The following is a 21,052-nucleotide window of genomic DNA, read 5'->3' as shown; positions in this document are numbered from 1 at the left end:
TGTTTACAGTGTGTATATCGTCAAAATTTAAAGAGTTTTATTCTAAATAATAACCAAGAAAAACCCCTAGTTTCCACAAAGCAACTTTCATTTTTCATGGTATAAATTTCCAAATTCAGCAAGTGCTCAGGGAAATTTATACTCACTTTCAAGCTGTAATCCTTAGAAAAATGTAGCCACGAGCCATGCTGGCTGGAACTGTTGGGAGACCTGGACAGAAGGCAGCATTGCCAAAATAATATGGGTAGAGAACAACATATGCCTCCACTGTGTGAATCTACAGCTTCTTTTTAAACAAGTAAGGTTAACAATCTGGTAAGGGTGTATTCTAAGAAAATAAGGACATTACGTGTTATGTATTTAAAATATAAATATCCCAATCCTATCCAGTAATTTCAGAGCTTAAAACTAGGAACCTACAACAGAATTCAATCAGCACAAGTTAAAATCAAAAACACATAAACAAGCAACTCAGCATCAATTCAATGGCACCCCCCCCCAAAAAAAAACACCCTTGTTTTAAGCTAAGATTAGAAAGGAAACAGCATGAATGCCTGAGAAATCTCAAGGGAAATGGAATTCCAAAGCTTGGGAGCCACCATGGAGCAGGCCCACCCACATGTCCCGACACAGTGTACATCATCTAGTGATGGGACACTAATAAGCATCACGATGTGAGATCTCACCTCCCAGATAGGGCTCTACAGCATTTCAACTTTTCAGAACAAATTTGGGAACAGTGCCATACAAGTGTTTAAGATTCAATAGCTTCTGCAATGCAGTCTGGATCTCTTTGTTTCTCAAGCTATAGATGAAGGGATTTAGTAAAGAAGGAAGTATAGTATATATCACAGCAAAGACTAGATCCAGGTCAGGTGAGATATTACTATGTGGTGTTGCATAAACAAAGGTTGCAGAGAACACATACAGAGAGACAACAAGGAGGTGGGGCAGGCAAGTGGAGAGGGCCTTATGCTGTCCCTGTTTGGAAGGGATTTTGAGGACTGTAGTGAAAATCCACACGTAAGTTTTAATAATGAAAATGAAGCATCCCAATGCTATGATATAACTAAATACAAGAATTCCAACTTCAACTAGGTATAAGTCAGAGCAAGACAATTTCATTAATTTGGGGATTTCACAGAAGAATTGATCAACACGATTGGAGCAGAAGTTCATTGAAAATGTGCCAGCAGTGTGTAACACAGAATAGAGAATACTGGCAATCCACGCAATGGTTGTCATCTGAACGCAGGCTCCTTCATTCATGATTTGTTCATATTGCAGTGGATTGCAGATAGCAACATACCGGTCATGTGCCATTATTATTAAAATAGCAAAATCTAAGCATTCAAAGACTAAAAAGAAGAAAATTTGAGAGACACATTCAAAATAGGAAATGTGACTGCTGTTTATGAGTAAGTTAAACATTGATTTGGGTAGAGTGACAGAAACTGTGCCAATATCAGAAATGGCCAAGTTCATTAGGAAGAAGTACATTGGTATATGTAGACGATGGTCAAGAGCTATCACAACAATGATCAAAAGATTCCCCATTATGATTATTAAGTATAATGCTAGGAACAGAAAGAACTGTAAGACCTGCAGTTCTCGGACCTGAGAAAATTCCAGAAGCAGAAATCCAGAAGTGGAGGTCAGATTAGACATTCTGTATGTGAAAACAACGGTGTGTTACCTGTAAGAGAAAGAGAGAGAGAGAATAAAACCCATAAGAATACTAAAAGTGATTCTCCATTTATTTTTATACTTGTATGTATAGCAAAGTGTGTTCTCCAATAAATGAGAACACGTGTTGCGGTGTGGGCCACCGGGCCAGGCCTCTTGTTGCCAGGCAGGTTAATAGTTGTTGCCTGGCATTGTGATTGGATAACTGGGTTGCTGGGGCAAATTGTATGTTGCAAATTGGGTGGGTGGGACCATAGTCTTTAAATATTGGTGCACTCTGGTTTCTCTTTCTCTTTGCAGAGTGCATCGGATCACCCGCCCGCCCGCCCGCCCGCCCTCTTTTCTGGTTGACCTTGCTTTGCCTGTCATGGGGTCGTCTGATTTGGCGCGGGGGCCTAGTAGGAATTTTGCCATTTGGTGATTGGCTGTGCCATTTGGTTTTTGCCTACTACTGAGCAATTTGTCACAACTTGTAAGGTTGCGGTTAGGCAATGGTTATAATATGCTGGTGGTGGAGGGGTCAGGATAGGCTGTGCCTACCCCTCCTATTGCGCTGAAGGGAATTCCGTTAAAGGAATCCTGGGGCTTGCCACGATTTCATCCAATCCCTGTTATGGGACCAGGGCCGCCCAATCCCTGTCATGGGAATCCTTGTCATAGGACCAGGGCCAGCAAGCTTTCCGGGAGCTGCTGGGGTGAGCGGCGTGGGTCCGACGCTTAGCTCAAATGACCCCCAAGTTTGACTTTCCCTTCTACTGGCTACCGATCGGACCTCGGGATGTCAGTTCTGTCCCAGGCGGGGGGACAGATAGTCATAACCAATGTCTAAACAACCACTCACTGATTTTGTATTTTAATAAAGTTGTGGCCAAAATAGTGCCCAAAAAACCAAAACTAAATTACGTGTTATGTGTGAAGTTATTTGAGGGGTGGCCTGGGGACCTACACACGCAAATAAAATCTATTAGAATAATACAATCATAGAATTGTAGAGTTGGAAGGAAGCCTGAGGATCACCTAGGCCCACCCCTGCAATGCAGGAATATACATCCGTCCCATACAGACTTCGAACCTGCAACCTTGGTGTTATCAGCACATATGTTCCAACCAACTGAGCTATCCAGCTGATTCTCCATTTATTTTAATACTTGTCTGCAGAGACATTAAAATCATGCTGATTAATGTGATGGGTAATGCTATAATCCATTGGCAAATGTGTGTTCCTTGAAGAGAGAATGACTGTGATATCGTTTTGCATCATCAATATTTTCCTCATTGTACAAGAAAGGGGATATACAGAAGGACATTCTACGCAATTACGGTATTTAAAATTTTCAGGAGGACATCTATTACAAGAGATGTCATGGGATATGCTAGCATCATCACAGTTGATCTAGAACAACACTAACAACCCACCATCAGCCTAAGCGGGTTAAACGTCCATCAATTGAAGTGGAAAAAAATGATAATGAAGGCCAGACATGTATCCAGGAATAATCTACCTCTTGAGAGGCCTAGAAGAGAAAATGACAATACACCACTTCTTGCCCTGATAGTTCCCAGCTGAAACCACTTGAATTACACTTCCCTCTCACAGGTCTTTAAGAATAGGTCTGTACTTGTTGCAGACAGTGTCCCAAACTAAAGCTGTTATCACCAGTCATCAGCCAGAGCAGGCCACTTCACAGGGATATACTGTAGACAAAGTGACCATACTGTGTGGGCACTGCAGAAGTCCACTCTGTTCCTGTGTCTACTCTTGCAACACTAGTATGATAGGATATAATAGTTATCATCCACATGTAGTGCTGTTTTCTTTCCCTACCCTTCCCCAACTATCTTCAATCTCTGGAAAAGTGACATTCTTTTATCTGCATCTCTGGTGAAAAAATGGCTGGTCCGGGAATGCCTGCAGAAAATCCTGCCAGTGTTTGTCAATGGAAAATTGCCCTCCTTGCCATCACTCAGAAAAGCATTCTTGACATGATACTCTCCTCACTCTTGACTGCCACTCCCTCTGCTCCCTACCCCCAAAATAGACTTCTTTCCTTCCAGTGTAACACAAAACATTTGGACCATACTGGAAAAGATTTATCAGGAGAATCAGGAATGTGATCCAAAATGTGTAGGACTTGCTCCTTGGTCCTATTTTTTCAACAGATGACAAAGCTGTGAACCAGCATTTCCCAACATCATGCTCTCTAGGTGTTGCCAGCCTATTTTCAAAGAGAATGTCACAATTGGAAGCAATAACACAGAATTTCAAGCATATTTTGACTAAAAAATAAAATAAAAATCCCTCAGCTGCCATGTTGCATTTATAACGTAAGCATAATTCACTGCCCTAGTTATACAGCATTACTATTTTTCTTCTTTAAGTGCTACTCTCCATTACCTGCTCTTTGAAAGCATCATTTCTTCACACACAAACATACTGGATGGTTGAAGCATACATTGTGTAAAGGTTTGCCATGGTATTATCCAGAATAACAGGGCTTCATTCACCCTGCTTCCAATGTGATATATGTCATCAGATGCCGGTCACACCCTTCTGAATTCTACATTGGATGAACTAGCCAGTCTCTGCACTGAAGAATAAATGGGCTTCAAAAGCTGAATATAAGAGGAAAACACTAGGCTACATAATCCAGCAAGAGGTTTGTTGACTGAATTAGAACAGTGGACTTTGAACATCCTGCATGCCTTAAACTGCTTAACAATTCAGGAGGTTTGTTTATCAGCAACTGTTCTGTGAATTGCCACCATGATAATATAAATTTCATTATTTGTACTTACTGCATTTCATATTCCACTGACCTCACTGTTTGCAATCCTTCCCCCCCAAAAAGAATATGCTGTAATAAATGTGTTAGTCTTTCAGGTGCTACAAAAATGATGATTTTGCTTGAAAATGTGAAATTAAAATCTGCTTATTGTGTCTCTTAGATACTACTATATGTTTGATTGTGCATTAACCACAAATATAAGCCACTACCATATTTAGATATGGGTGTGAGACTTAAAAAATGCAATAAAAAATATTTAGATATGGGTGTGAGAGAATGCTAGGAGGGGAAATTGTTTTTTTGAAATAAAGATGGATGAGTGGGCAAACAAATGAGATAATAGGAATAAGAATGATGAGAAGAAAGGGGGATGAGAAAACTTTTACTTACTATTCCTCAAAGTATCATGAACAGAAGATTAATTTTCTCTCCCAACTGCTTTTGCATAAAATAAATATTTGCATTTGTCTGTTCACTGAAGCATTTTCATTGCTCCTTTGAAACTTGGTATTCTGTGTGTCTGCCAATTTTCTGTGTTTTTTTCTGTTGTGGGATGGAATTTATATTTTTGTTTGCTTTGCTTTCTTGGAGACATGTTCTCAGGAGCCTTGCACAGCTGATCTGAAAAGCTTGCTGAGCCAAATAAATGTCAATCATTTTTAATTTCCTTACTGATGTCCAGGTTTAGACTTGGAGTTCAAGCATGGGAACAGGTGCTATATCAGCATGGAGCTTTTCTGTATTAAGAAGGACATATTAAAGTTAAGTTATCCTAACAAAACTAAGGATTTCTCAGAGGCCCATTGACTGTAGAACCAAATGATGTGTTGTCCTGGAATGCCTGTAAACAACATCTTGGTAGTCGAGATAACCCTGTGACTAACTGATGCAAGTTGTAGAATGAGATCATATATTCTTATATGGTTGTTTTGAAGTCTTAATTTTGGTTGGGAGAGTTGAGACTTCTCACGCTGATTGCCTGGCACTGACTCCCTTATATAAGAGATGAATAGCAGTGGGGAACAGACCTTTAAGCAAAGGGTGTTTAATTGGACTCTTTTTGCAAGCTTGCCTTTAAGCAAAGGGTGTTTAATTGGACTCTTTTTGCAAGCTTGCATTGCTTGATTTTTGGATAAGTATTTGTAGTGGAAATGCAGGAGAATCGCAATCGAGGAGGCATAGGTGGCCTTGTGCTAGTAATCCTTGATTCAGTACCAACTTACATGCTTTCAGGAGCACTCCTGTTCCGGGGGGGGGGGGGGGGCAGTTGAGGTTTAGCTGGTTCACTGGCCTGGATCATGAACTCACAGGCCAGGTGAAAATAGTATCAACCACTCCAGGTGGCGGCAGTTGAGTCATTAAGCCTCATCTGCCTGGAGCCAGTGGTGGAGGAAGGGGGGTGCAGACTGCCGCGGGTGTCATCACTGAGGGGAGGGGGGTGACAAATTGTCACACATATGAGTGTGTTTTTTAAAAAAATGGGCTCACGAAATTTTTTAGATCAGTAAACAAATGTAACGAAATGTGGCTGGCACTAGTCGCCACACCAGTGACTGACGTGGTGGCCTGCAGGCTCCGCGCAGCCTAAAATGGCAGCATGGGACATGTGTCTGCCCTCCACCTCTCCCTCAGCTGCCCTATGGCTGAGGGGGTGATGGTGGAGAGGCTTCATGCAGTGCGCCCCACCCCCATGGGCGCCTCGTCCCACTCCTGGTTGCAGGATGTACGTGCCGCCCCCAGCACATGAGCGGCTAGCTACGACACTGCCTGGAGCTGATAAAAACTGCAGGGTTTGAGCCAGACAAGAGGGAGACGTGATTAAAGCCAATGCTATTGCTGGTTCTGCATAGCCCCTGATACCCCTGGGACTCCCTGCAGCTGGCTGGAGGGGTTCAGTTGGTTGTCTGCTATTGGATGTTGGCTGTTGGGTTAATGTTTTGTTTGGGATGGTTTGTGTGTGTGTGTTGTTGGCTGTTTAGTCTTCTTTGTTAAGAATTTATTGTCTGCCTCTTTATTTGATCCTGGGTGAGTTTCTGCACTTTTAAAATGTGTGTATAAAGGCCTATTCTGCTCAATAAATTCAACCTTTCTTCTATACTGTTGGTATGTTGCTACTTCAGAGAACCCATTTTGTTCTTGGAGAAAGAGCAGCCCATATCCAATTGGCCCCTCATAGACAAAGCCCTGGTGCTTGCTGCTTCAGTGTCCGATCTGAAGTGTAGGGGAACGCCCTCCCACCAGATGTCAAAGAGAACAACAACTACAAGACTTTTAGAAGACATCTGAAGGCAGCCCTGTTTAGGGAAGCTTTTAATGTTTGATGTATCGCAGTATTTTAATATTCTTTTGGAAGCCGCCCAGAGTGGCTGGGGAAACCCAGCCAGATGGGCGGGGTATAAATAATAAATTATTATTATTATTATTATTATTATTATTATTATTATTATTATGGAATCCTACATTGCATTGCTGTATGTAAGTCTCTTCATATAACTTTATGATAAAGCAGTGGAACTGATCACTCAGGTGTTTTGTGAATCTTCCTTTGGAATCTCTGCAACTGGGACTTTTAAGGGCTCAGTCAATCCATCGCCCTAGTCTATATTTGGACCCGCAGAACAGAGCACATTGCTACCTGTTGAAAATGATATTGCATATATAATTGAGAACACCATTTTGCTTGTTTACATAAATGATGCCTGAAGATACCCTTCCTATATCTGCAAAATAAACAGAACTTAAAAGTAAAATAAAATGTAGCTCCTACTTTCTAAACTTAATATAGGCAGGTAGCATCTACTACATTCTTCAGGCCTAAATCAACCTAAAATCAGCAATCTCTTTCTCTCATAAGAGATGAACATCCTGGGCTTCATGTAGTTTCCTCAGTGAACTCCAAAGGAAAACCCTGAGCACAGAGGTTGGCTAAACTGCCATGGGACTTTGCTAGTGAAATTGACACAGTAGCCTACATCACATTGGAATGTTGTCAGGGGTGAATCTAGAGTCACAAAGGTCAACCTTGATCACTCATTTAGGAAGAAGGGGTGAACTTGGAATTGAGGAAGAATCACTAAAGATCAACCTTCCAGATGTATTGAGCTATAACTCCTCTCCATATAGCAAAAGAGTTGATACCTTTCCATTTCGTTTACCCTTACCCAATAACAACACAAAAAACAACACGGGAAAAATAAATGCTGTTACTTTAATACTATTCATTGTTTTTAGATGACAATACAAAACCAAGCCATTTAAGTAGCACTCCAGTAGTCTAGTGAGTGAGGACCAATGGCCTTTACTATTTTGTTGGACTCCATCTCCCTTCAACCCAAAACAGGATGATAAAGTGGTCCTAGCTGATAGTAGTTGGATACCAACAAAATATGGAAAGGTCCAGGGTAGGGATTGCTGCAATAGAATAATTACCCTGTTCACAGTGTATCTGGGTGACACTACTATGAACAGTAATAATGGTTTAATTTTTCAAAACTCAACGAAATAATATCTATGGGGTACAGAGCAACAACAAATGTGTCTACCAGATGAATCTGCTGCATACTTTTCATGCCTGTTTTTGAATATTGGATTGCTCCCTAAGAAGGGCAACCCCAGTAGATCTCAACTCCTAGGAAGGGCTATAAAAGGAAATCCCAAACATTTCAGAATAAACCTGGGAATAGTGTCAGGAAATTGCTTAAGATTCAATTGTTTCCACAATGCAGTCTGGATCTCTTTGTTTCTCATGCTATAGATGAATGGGTTCAGCATAGGTGGATAAATAGTATATATCACAGCAAAGACTAGATCCAGGCCAGATGAGCTGTTGCTAGGTGGTCTGATGTAGGCAAAGAGTCCAGTGGACATAAGCAGAGAGACAACCATGAGATGGGGCAGGCAGGTGGAGAGGGCCTTATGCCGTCCCTGTTCATAAGGCATTTTGAGGACTGCAGTCATGATATACACATAAGTTACAATAATGAAGACAAAGCATCCAAAAACAGAAATACAGCTAAAAGCAAGAAGTCCAACTTCAACTAGGTATAAGTCAGAACAGGACAATTTTAGTAGCTTTGGGACTTCACAGAAGAATTGATCAACACGATTGGAACAGAAGGTAATGGAAAATGTGCCTGCAGTGTGTAAGACAGCATAGAGAATACTGGTGATCCATGCAATGGTAATCATCTGAATGCAGGCTCCTTTGTTCATAACAACTTCATATTGCAATGGATTACAGATGGCAACATACCTGTCATGTGCCATTATGGTTAACAGGGTAAAATCAGAGCACCCAAAGAGGAGAAGGAAAAAAACTTGAGACACACATTCACCATAAGAAATTTGCCTGTTGTTCATGATTGAATTAACCATGGATTTGGGCTGAATGGCAGAAACTGAGCCAATATCAGAAATGGCCAAGTTCATGAGGAAGAAGTACATTGGTGTATGCAGGTGATGGTCAAGGGCTATTACAAAGATGATCAAAAGATTCCCAATTACTGTTATCAAGTATAGTCCTAGGAACACAAGGAAGTGTAGTATCTGTAGTTCTCGGATCTGTGAAAATTCTAGAAGTAGAAATCCAGATGTGGAAGTCACATTATGCATTTTGTATGTCACAAAAGAATGCCTGCTATCTGTGAAGGAGAGAAAATCCCACCGAAATATCAGAACTGATTCTGCATTTCATTTAATGCCTTTATGCAGACAATGTAAATTCATATATATTAATATTATGGGCAGTGCTGTATCCACCATGAAATGTGTGTTCGCGTAGGGAGGACTGTGATATTCCTATTGCCCCTTCAATATTTTCCTCATAGTACAACAAAGTGGATGTCATAAATGCATCTTGAGTAGATGATAATCTTTGGGGTACAGGAGGAAATCTGCACAATTACTTTATCCTTCAGAAAAATAGGTAGATATCTCAGAAATTTCAGCTGGTTCAAAATGCAGGGTCAGGTAATTATTGACCAGGGTTCAATTTTGAACTCACAAAACACCTGCAGTGGTTTCTGGGCACACTTATACTACTCATATTACATATTAGAATGCTAAGTGAATTGGTCTCCTATTATCTGAGATTGCCTCTTTCCCGACAGACTCTGTCTTGTGTTAAGATTGGAAAAGATTCCCTCTTAGTAGTTCCAGCACCCATAGAAATTCATTCGACCGAACTTGGAGAGAGTATTTTTTGAGCTTAATATGGTTGCACTTGAAAAAAAGAAACTGCAAAAGGAGATTGCACCATGAAACTACTAAATTGCAAGAGGTATAGTGTTATAACATCTAAATTGAACTGTTCCAATATATTTATTTAATAACTAAACATGTATTAAATGGTTTACCAATCCAGCTACTTAGTTAATTGTCTATTTTTCACTGTCTCTGTACTTTTAGCGATTCACTGTTTACACTCTCCATCCCCTGCCACAAAAGCTAACCACAGCCACATGTATACTCAAGATAATGCTTCGTGGACCTTTGTTCCCAAAAAGCCATAATAAATGTGTACGTTTTTCAGGCACCAACAGACTATTGATACTGTTCAGGAATGTGACGACAAACCTACAATGGCATCTTCGATTTTGTCCGGTTGTTTGTGCACTAACCATGAAGTCAAAAAGTTATGGTAAGTTTGTATAGGGTTGTTGTTTTAATTCTTCTTTTTGGCCTTTGACTTCTTGAGAGATCAATATGTATTATATATGAAAATTCCCTGCACAATAAATTTGTTAGTCCTCAAGAAAACTTTTGTTTTTGCCATAACAGATCATATATACATTTTAGTAATGTAGGCTGCAATACTGTGAACACTTAGCTGAGAGTAAGTCCCACTAAATTTAATGAGACATACTTTGAGCATAGAGTTTTATCATTAAATGATTGAAAATGGATGTACTCACTTTCATTCTTAAAGTTATCATCACTGGTTCCATGCAGAAGTCTCCTATCAACTCAAATGCAGCAGTTTTCAAAAGAGATATTCCAGTTGCTCAGGAAGAAGACTTTGAAGTATTATGTTGCATGTATGTGTAGATTGAACTTTATCTTGTCTCAACAATGTTTCAATGGGCAGACAAGGGACGTAGTTCACCCAGTCCTTTGAACTTCCTTAATTCTTCCTTTTAAAATTGATCCTCTGTATGTATCTGCTAACACTGAGGTTTTTCTGCTGTGGGAATTTATAGTTCTGTTTTCTCTGACTTCTTTGAGACATGCTCTCAGGAGCCCAGTGCACCTGATCAGGAAAGTGGTGTTGATTCCCCCCCCCCTTTACCTTCTCTTTGTTTGTTCCCACACTATCCTAAATAGATGATTGGCACCAATAAGGCAATAGGAATGTCTATGTCTAATTCTATTCCCCCCCCTTGATGTTCCAGTACAAGTACTATACCTGCAAAGAGTTGTTCCTTATTGCCTTTTACAGCTGTTCCCTCCAGGGAAAATAGAACATTGTTGAGAGGCTGGCTCAACAAAGCATTTTGCAGATGCAGTTGGTTGTTTCTATGTTACATAGGGTTTTATAATTTGATTCCCAAATGTTAATCTGTCTGACAGAACTGTTGAGGAGCTGAGTCAGCATAAAGACCAAGCTTCAGCAAAGGGGTTTGGTGGTGACACAACCTGAAACACAGAACTTCACAATGACAGTTCTCTTTTTTATTTATTTTATGACACTTATGTAAATTTTATCATTCATATAAAATGAATGAATGAATTTACTGCTGTTTTATGTTTGCTTTGTGTCATTTTCACTGTGAAAGTACTTTGCTGGGAATCCATTCAGGGACCCTTAATAATACTGAAAATTAAGAATTTCTGGACAGAAGTACTGAATATTATAAAAACAAGTATGGGATATTCCAAAAAAACCCCTAAAATAATTCTCCTTTTTGATACTTAAGACATTTTAAATGTATACTTAGCAAGCTGACTAGGGCCATTACCAAAGAGACTGCTTTGACCACTTCAGCAGTTCCTTGCATCCCAAGGCAGCTGAGCCACAAAGTTCCCAGGAGAACAATAAATCACACTGACGCAGAATATGATGGTTCATGGATTCACACATGCTTTATTGGTTACAGATGTGAGTGGTTTGGCTTAGGCTTTGGGTGAAGCCAGACTATATCTTGACTCCTGCCTGTCTGCAGGGAGTCCACGGAAGGGTAAACCACCATTAGGGAATGCCCTATAACTTAAGTCAGATAGTAACACCACCAGGGGTTCCCGTAGGGAACTGTGACATGGCCTTAGCCCATGCGAAGGCTCCAGAAAAAAATCACACCCCGGATCCCTCTAACAGGATACCCTTATTGAGGAGGGGCAGGTGAGGCCACAACCTCCCCTCAACCAAACAAAAAGCTTCCCAATACAAACTCCAGTCTTAGAGATACAAAATCAGCTGTGTTGTCACTGTGGCATAATCATAAATCTGAAGCCATTCCTATCTATACTGGCTCTCAAAAAGAAAGTTAGGCATTGCATTTTCTATAGTGCTTTGTGGGAGAACAGCATGAATCTTCAGATTCCATCTAATCTTCCAATTCAAAATTTAAAAGAAACGCAAAATAGAAAAGGGTGGTGAATCTTTTATTATTATTATTTTTCAAGCACTTGAAAGATTGCAATAAGCACAAGGTGACACTCTTTTGATGGTAGTTCCTTGAGTGCTGACTGTTATTCCTTTTCAGGAACATGACAAAAATAACTACAAGGTGGCTTTTGTAACAGAGCACTGGTTTTCCCTTGCAGAGAAAAATCATTGAACCACCTTAGCTTTTTGCATTTTGTTTACTAATTAAAATATTGCAATATAACATGAGAAAAAGATATAGCATTGTTGTATTAAGTGTTTTTTTTGGTTTGGTCTTAAAGAAAAATAAGAGCCGGTATGTATCATGCCCCCACAACCACCACTACCCTGCCACTGCCCCTTGTCACTCACCTATTTCCTCCCTCCCCCCTTGTACCTTTGCAACTTCCTTCACCACTGCTTCCCATGGCTGCAGGCAGAGCCTCCTGGAGGTGATTTGGCGTGACCCTTACCATTACCTTTCAGGAAGGTGCCTGCCAGTCATAAAAATGTTGGGCCAGAGCCTATTCTGGCCTGTAGTTTTCCTACCACTAGGATGATGTGGCATTCAGCTGAAGAGGGAGAGCCTCCTGCCTCCTTCTGCAAGCATGAATCACTGTCTCTTTATGGCAACTCAATGGACTGCAGTGCCTTCTCCCACGGAGTCCATTCATGGAAATACAACATAATGGGCTTAAAGAGGACCCAAATATTCAAAGCAAATCCTTTAATCCTACAACAATATTAGTCTGTATCAGTATGTCCATCTACACCCACCCACACACACACACACACACACAATTTGACTTGGATAGCTGTGCAGCTTCTTACTTCTAATAACCATCCTGTGCATTTATTTATTTCTAGTTAGCATAAATCACAGCAAAGACAAGATCCAGATCAGATGAGCTATTGCCAGGAGGTCCTGCATGAGTAAAGAGTCCAGTGAACAGGAGCACAGAGAAAACAAGGCAGAGGAGCAGGAAAATGGAGAGGGCCTTGTGACATTATTAATATTAATATTAATATTAATATTAATATTAATATTATTCCACTGTTGAATGGATTTTGAAGACAGCAGTTAAGATCCACGCTGAAGTTATAAAACTGAAGATAAATCACCCTAATGTTATGATAGCGCTAAATAAAAGAAATCCAACTTCAAATAGGAACAAGGCAGAGCAAGACAATTTTAGTAGTTTTGGATTTCACAGAAATATTGGTACAATATAGCTGGTATGGTCGATTGACTTGCAGTTTTGAAAAGTAATGGCATTAGCTCAACTGTTCCCCCATAAGACTTTTGAGGAAAATACACCATTAATACCAGGCATCAACATCACACATTAATAGAAAAACAGGAAGTTAATCCTACAATCCTTCTTTCTTAAAGACTCCAGAAAAGCATGCATGGAATGCAGGGAGATTGCACATACATGTGCTGAAAAGCTAAAATGGTGCAAGCAAACATAGTTAAACATAGGAGGCAAAATATTTACATCTATGCTTAACGCAGAGATCTCAGACTGTACATCAATGAGCCTAAAATATACCACCATCAACATACATCATCAATAATAAAGAAATCACCTCAGCATAGAAACAAAGCGAAACAAAGCAAATAGATAAGATATATTCTTAAAAGATCAATATAAACGAAAAGAGATAATATGTAGTAGCTAATAATAATAATAATAATAATAATAATAATAATAATAATAATAATAATTTTTTATTTATATCCCGCCCTCCCCAGCCGAAGCTGGGCTCAGGGCGGCTAACAACAATCAAAATAATCCAACATTTCATTATAAAATTAATTAAAATCAAATTAATGGCAACCATTAAGCAACATTCTGTGCAGATTGCCAGAGGAGGGGGTCAGGCTGTGCCCTGATCAAAGGCCAGGTGGAACAGCTCTGTCTTGCAGGCCCTGTGGAAAGATGTCAGGTCCTGCAGGGCCCTAGTCTCTAGTATGAAAACAACTAGGAGACCACAAATCCATAAATACAAAAGAGACACCAAGCCCTACCCACCAAGTCTACAATCATGAATTTCTAGGTAGCAGCAGCATCCTCACTTCTGCTGCTATCCTACGGAATTTCAAAGGGGAGAGAAGTCCAAAGCCAGGGCGCCATCGCAGGGAAGGACCACTCCTGTCCTTTATCTGTCTCCAAAGATGGGACTTCCTTAGCAGATCTCAACACTTTCAGCTCCTGGGCAGGAATATTCAAGGAAATCCCAAGGATTTCTGGATATATCTGGGAACAGTGTCACAAAAGTGTTTAAGGCTCAATAGCTTCCTCAATGCTGTTTGGATCTCTTTGTTTCTCATGCTGTAGATGAATGGGTTGAGCATAGGGGGAAGTATTGTATATATCACAGTAAAGACTACATCCATCCCAGATGAGCTATTAATAGCTGGTCCGATGTAGGCAAAAAGTCCAGTGAACATAAGCAGAGAGACAACCAGGAGGTGGGGCAGGCAGGTGGAGAGGGCCTTATGCCGTCCCTGTTCAGAAGGCATTTTGAGGACTGCAGTCAAGATCCACACATAAGTTACAATGATGAAGACAAAGCATCCAAAAACAGAAATCCAGCTAAATACAAGAAGTCCAACTTCAACTAGGTATAAGTCAGAACAGGACAATTTTAGTAGCTTTGGGACTTCACAGAAGAATTGATCAACACGATTGGAACAGAAGGTAATGGAAAATGTGCCTGAAGTGTGTAAGACAGCATAGAGAATACTGGTGATCCATGTAATGATAATCATCTGAATGCAGGCCCCTTTGTTCATAACTGCTTCATATTGCAGTGGATTACAGATGGCAACATACCTGTCATGTGCCATTATGGTTAACACAGTAATATCAGCGCATCCAAAAAGAAAAAAGAAAAAAACTTGAGAGACACATTCACCATAAGAAATGGGCCTGTTATTCATGATTGAATTAACCATGGATTTGGGTTGAATGACAGAAACTGAGCCAATATCAGAAATGGCCAAGTTCATGAGGAAGAAGTACATTGGTGCATGCAGGTGATGGTCAAGGGCTATTACAAAGATGATCAAAAGATTCCCAATTACAGTTATCAAGTATAGTCCTAGGAACACAAGGAAGTGTAATATCTGTAGTTCTCGGATCTGAGAAAATTCTAGAAGTAGAAATCCAGATGTGAAAGTGAGATTATTCATTTTGCACGTCACACAAAATTTTGAGCTACCTGTGAGTGAGAGAAAATCCCATCAAATATCAGAACTGATTCTCCATTTTATTTAATGTTTGTATGCAGATAATTTAAATTCACAATTAATAATGTTTTGGGCAGTGCTGCAATCCACCATGAAATTTGTGCTTTATCTAGGGAGGACTATGCTAATCCTGTTGCCGCTGCAACATTTTCCGAATAGTACAACAAAGTGGATGTCATATACGCATTTGAATGGATGATAAGCTTTGAGGCACAGGAGAAAATTCTATATAACTTATTTAGCCTTGAGAAGAATATGTAGATATCTCAGAAATTCCAGCTGCTTCACAATGCAGCAGTCTTATTACTGACTAGGGTTCAATTCTGAACTCACAAATCACCTTCAGTGGTTTACAAATTAGTTTCTGGGCACAATTAAACTACTCATATTACTATTTAGAATGCTAAGTGAATTGGCCTCCTAATATCTTATATTACCTCCTTCTCTACAAGACTCTGCCTTGTGTCAAGAATGGCAGAGGTGTCCCTCTTGGTAGCTCCAGCCTCCTTAGAAGTTCATGGGACTTTTCTTGGATAGGGTATTTTTTTTGTACAAACCATTTTCAAAAAAGGTGAATTTTACACTTTCATTATAGAGTTTACACCACATACCGAAGGCAGATATCTTCACCCTATTTCTTGACACCACAAATACAAACATATTCACACACACACACATACACATATCTTGGGTTACACCTCTTTTTCCAAACTGAAATTGTTTTAAGTGATTTTAATATTGCATTTTTATAGTGTTGTTTACTACCCTGGGACCTTAGATGATGATGATGATGCATTTTCATGCAGTAGGTTAGCATCCTCATGAGTGGCTTAGAACATCACTTTCTCAGCTTCTGCCCACCAGAGTCTCTCCTCTGCTTTGATGAGACCTTTGACACCTGGGTTATGTAGGCTATTCCAACAGCAATTACACCCACCAACAACCCGAGCCTAGACCAATCCATGGAAGACATTCACTTTTTGGAGAATACAGTGCAACAACATACTGGAGATATATGGGAACCCCCCACTTTATAGGAAACCTACTGACTTATACAGGTGCTATATCTTGATTTCACTTTTACTTCCCAGCTGATAGTACTCACACATTACTTTCACCAACATTTCTCCGATCAAAATTGGGACACCCCACTCCATAATGATAATTTTGATATTTATACCCCACATATCCTACTGGGTGGCCCCAGCACTTTGGACAGCTTCCCACATATATAAAAACATAATAAAACTTTTAACATTTTTTTAAAAAACAACAACTTCCCTATACAGGATTGCCTTCAGATGGCTCAGGGGTTGGATAACTCCAAACTCTCAAACATTTCACAAATGAAAAAGGGAGATCCTACCATACCCTCCAACATTTCTCCAATGAAAATAAGAACACCATAAGGACAAGCGAGACATTTCAGGATCACATCAGAAACTGGGACGGCTTCTCTAAATCAGGGGCATCCCTGGAAAAAAGGGACACTTGGAGGGTCTGCTTTCTAAGACCAGCATCCCAACCTATAACCAGCAACAACAAGCCACAGTACAGAGATATGGACACAGGATATAGGCCCTGTGGTCAATTCAGATGACAACTCTCCCCTTGGCTATTCTGGCAATGCTGTTACATGATCTAAACACCATGCTGTGCTGTATCAAAGCCTGCTTTCTCCCCCCTCTCCCCACCCTCCCAAAAAACCTCCCTGCAACATTCCATATTTTTTTCTGTCTCTATTGCTAGGAATGTAAGACCTTCATATAAATGCTATTTATGAGTATTTTGCAGTTACTTCCTTTTTAATGTAATGAGGTGGCTGAGATTCCTTTTTTTAAAAAAGGTCAAAACGTGTTTCACATGCCCTGGCCGTACACACAGTGACATTGGGCTATTTCAGAACTGGCTTCTAGCCTGGCAGGTTTTCCTGAAATGATGATGTGACAGGGTCATTCCAGGAAGTGCTGCTGAGACACAACCTGGTCTTCAAAGACCCCCACACTGTTACAAGTGCAAATGGGGTCTTTTGCATAGTTAGAAAACAACATTTTAATTTACTTTAATTGCTCATTCCAGGAAAGTTTGTCACTCTAAAAACCTGTCTACAAAGTGTCTCACAAACACAGCAAGCAAGCACATTTGGTTTCAAGAAAGTTGGGCTATTTATTTATCTATCTATTTTCTATTCTATTCTATTCTATTCTTCTCTCTCTCTCTTTCTCTCCCCGTATATATCTCAGCTAACTCATTCTGTTCATTGTGTGTCTTCAGTCTGCCCTGAGCATCTGAGGGAAAAGTAAAAATGGAGAAATTGTGCTTGGAAGATGAATGGGCATGGAGACAAGAGAATGGGGATGAGGATGGTAAGAAGAAAGGGGGTGGGAATAAGAAACTGTTTATTTACTTTTCCTCATACATATTATCAGTGCTTTTTTAAAGAAAAAATGGTACTGGTACTCACCATGAGGTTGCTACAGTAAGTACCACACTTGAAACATTGGGGGGGGAATGAGTTTCAGGACTGCATGCCCCAGAAAAAGCACTGTGTATTATCAACAATAGATGCAATTTGTCTTCCAGCTGGATCAGTGAAGTGTTTGCATTTGTCTCTTCATTGCATCACTTCCATTCTTCATTTGAATTAAGACTCTGTGTCTTTCAGTGTAGCTTTTCAGTTTTTCAGTTGTGGAAAGGAATTTATATGTCTGTCTTTGGTTTCTTGGAGACGTGTTCCCAGGAGCTCAGTGCAGCTAATCAGAAAAGTTTGTTACTACTTCATCTTTTGCCTTTATTATTATTTCCCTTACCCTAGCCTAGATAATTGGCACTGATAAGCTAATGGGACTGTTCAACTCATGGGAGCTAGACCTATGTCAGTAATTCATTCTCATAGCTTCAGGTCCAGGTTCAGACTCTAGAGTACAGGGATTCTATGCTGCAAGGAGCTGCTCCATATTACGAAAGGCCTTTGAGACAGTAGCTATCTTCTCAAGAGAAAATAGATGATGACACTGAGGCCCACTGACACATGCTTGCAAAGCACTTTGCAGACAGCATTGCTGAGATCCATTTTGATTGTATTTTGGTTTTTCAGTAGCTATTCTGGAGGAGGCTATGTTTTCGAGGGGGGGGGGTTGTTACATATAGCTATACTACCTTTCTGCTGAGGCCAAGACCATTTACAATTTTAAAATGATAAAATGATATAAAATATAAAGGTGAATTGGGGTAGTGGTAGAGGACAGTTCAACTGGAGGACCTGAAATTGCTTGCCTGCATATATCACTCTGTTCTCATTTCTCACAGGGCAGATGGTGTCCTTTAGCATTAAGAGGGGGTCATTCTGATAGGCCCTGATGTTGTCTTACCCTGCCCCCTCACTCTCTTCTTGAATACCTTCTACTGTACTTGGTTGACCTTCAAATGTGGACAGGCTCTTGGGAGAAGTGTAGCTAATTGCTTGTATTCTCATCCTGGTCATTGAAATCAGGATGTTTAGACTTCTGCACTTGGGCTAGCAAAGTTATAAACACTTATCTCAGGGGAAGTACTAAATGAGGTGATAATATGGCCTCTTTTGAAAACGAAAACATAATCAGACTCCTCCAATTTGAAGAACTGTCATTTTGTGTCCAACACCCCCTTTTTGAACAAGTTGTGTGAACAAGTGATTTGTTTGTTTGTTGGTTGGTTGGTTTGCTTGTTTGTTTGTTTGACATAGTTCCAAATGTTTCTATATGAAATTGATAATTGAGATCCTTTCCATTCTGGCTTCTGGCCAGCCTTCAGCATGGAAGCTGCTTTGGGCCAGGAGCTGGAAGGGGAAATGTTGCCCCATTGGTTTTCCTGTATTGTCAACCATGGATCATCCTGAGGGAATGGGAGTTAGGAGGGTACTTCATTGACATGGCTCCCATCATTTCTGACAGATAGGATTCAGAAGTACATGGAGGTAAGTAAATGGTGGTCAAAGGTTCTACCCCTCTTTTTTCAAAGTCCCATCCCAGCAGCAATTTAACCTGCAAATTAGCTGTCAAATTGTTATCAGCTTTTGTCAACATCAGGCCAGCTGCTTTTGTCAACATCAGGCCAGCTGGGGTACCTTTTACTTAACCCAATTATCCAAAATAGAAGGGGATCCACAGTGAACTAGGTAGTTGATCAAGGCTTTCTTCAAAATGGAGTCACAGCATAACACAGCACCCTGTCCCTCCATTCTTGGTGAAGTCTTCCAACTCTGACAGCAGAAGGTGTCTGTGGGTTCAAGGCACCCCCCAAATTCATTGGGGGAATTAAGGGGGAAGCTAGCCTCTACTATCTCCCATTATGTCCAATTTGAGCCCCCAATCTTCAGAGGCTGGGGGTGCAATTATTCAGGTTCATGGCAGCCTGTTTTTAAATCTCTTTATTGTTTATGTTCTTATTGTGAAATTACTTTGAGATATTTTATGGAAAGTGATTCATAAATGTAATTAATTAAATAAATGGACAAACACATACGAACACATATGGTGTTTCTGAATGTCAATAGAAAATGTAAACCAACCTTGTTTACAAATAACCAAGCCTTTTCAGTGGTGCTGAAACAATGTAAGTATGGTGAAAGATTAGCTTTTCTGGGGAAAGTATTTAAACCAAGAAGTGCAACAAGCATGGAATCTTCCTCACACCAAACACCACATAACTGGTGTCTGATGGAAGAGCACTTCATGTGAAGGCATGTGTAATAGGAAGTGGTATTTCAGATAGTCAGATCCAGGCGCACCGGGTATAAGGGGCAGAGGAGGCTTCAGCTCCCCCACTATTTTTCAGCAGGGGGCAGTGCCCCACAATATTGGGGGGGGGAGGGCTGCCACCAACCTCTGCCACCGCTGCACACCTTCCGTGCACCCCAGCCTCTGCCCAGCAGCCTAGAAGCACAGGAGCCGGGCAGCAGTTGGGACAAACAAACATGAAGATCGCCCTCCGTGCATCCTGCTGGGCAAGCTGGGTAGAGTCACGTGACATGTCACGTAGCCTCACCCCCTCGATGGGGAGCAAGTCGGTGCCCCTGGTCAGATTCCTAGCTCTTTTGGGCCTTATTGGTAAGAATTGTAGGAATTTAAATCCCAGTACTTCTGCCCTAAAACAAAAAGGACTCTCTTTTTTTCTTTCTTTCTTTCTTCCTTTCCTTCCTTCCTTCCTTCCTTCCTTCCTTCCTTCCTTCCTTCCTTCCTTCCTTTCTTTCTTTCTTTCGATTATGAAATAATTATAAGTCCATACCTTTAAAAAACCACATCAAATCCACCATTGCTACTACAGAACATATACTATTAAGAAGATATCTACTTGCTGTAAATGGACCAGAATATTTCTACTCCATGTCAATTTTGCATATACACAATCATTTATTCATCAAACCACTCACTTTTATTTATTTATTTTTTTACTAAAATCCAATTAAAATTGTAGGTTTGTCCACCTGAGGTATGCATTTTGCCCCTAAAATGTGCATTTTGTTTGTTTAAACTGTCTCTCACCCTATTCTTTATGCACCTTTTCATTAAAACAAACATATTCTTGGACATTTATTTGACCTGCCACGGCATTGCAAAAATTGGAGAAATGCAGCATCTCACTGAGAGTCATGTTCCAATCGATTAGAAAGTCAGGGACTGACAAAGTATGGTGGGTGATGTTAAAATGCAAACCAAAATAATTTATTCTCCCTCCTTAATGCCCATATCAAAATACAGTAGA

At 40.3% G+C, this 21,052-nt stretch overlaps 3 protein-coding genes across 3 annotated transcripts; all 3 read right to left on the bottom strand.

Annotated features, from left to right (window-relative positions):
• Positions 1-711: 711 nt before the first annotated feature.
• LOC114583061 (olfactory receptor 14A16-like) lies at positions 712-1,677 on the bottom strand. The gene has a single exon (XM_028704409.2). The coding sequence runs from the start codon at positions 1,666-1,668 to the stop codon at positions 712-714; it is 957 nt and encodes a 318-aa protein (XP_028560242.2). The 5' UTR covers positions 1,669-1,677.
• Positions 1,678-8,093: 6,416 nt separating this feature from the next.
• LOC114583059 (olfactory receptor 14A16-like) lies at positions 8,094-9,083 on the bottom strand. The gene has a single exon (XM_028704406.2). The coding sequence runs from the start codon at positions 9,081-9,083 to the stop codon at positions 8,094-8,096; it is 990 nt and encodes a 329-aa protein (XP_028560239.2).
• Positions 9,084-14,284: 5,201 nt separating this feature from the next.
• LOC114583063 (olfactory receptor 14A16-like) lies at positions 14,285-15,253 on the bottom strand. The gene has a single exon (XM_028704410.2). It carries the CDS (start codon positions 15,251-15,253, stop codon positions 14,285-14,287), a length of 969 nt encoding a protein of 322 aa, XP_028560243.2.
• Between the last annotated feature and the right edge of the window lie 5,799 nt (positions 15,254-21,052).

Source organism: Podarcis muralis, chromosome 13 (assembly GCF_964188315.1).
Source record: "Podarcis muralis chromosome 13, rPodMur119.hap1.1, whole genome shotgun sequence".
Classification (NCBI taxonomy): Eukaryota; Metazoa; Chordata; class Lepidosauria; order Squamata; family Lacertidae; genus Podarcis; species Podarcis muralis.
Note: the sequence above shows the minus strand (reverse complement) of the source record. Positions and strands in the feature narration are given on the sequence as shown.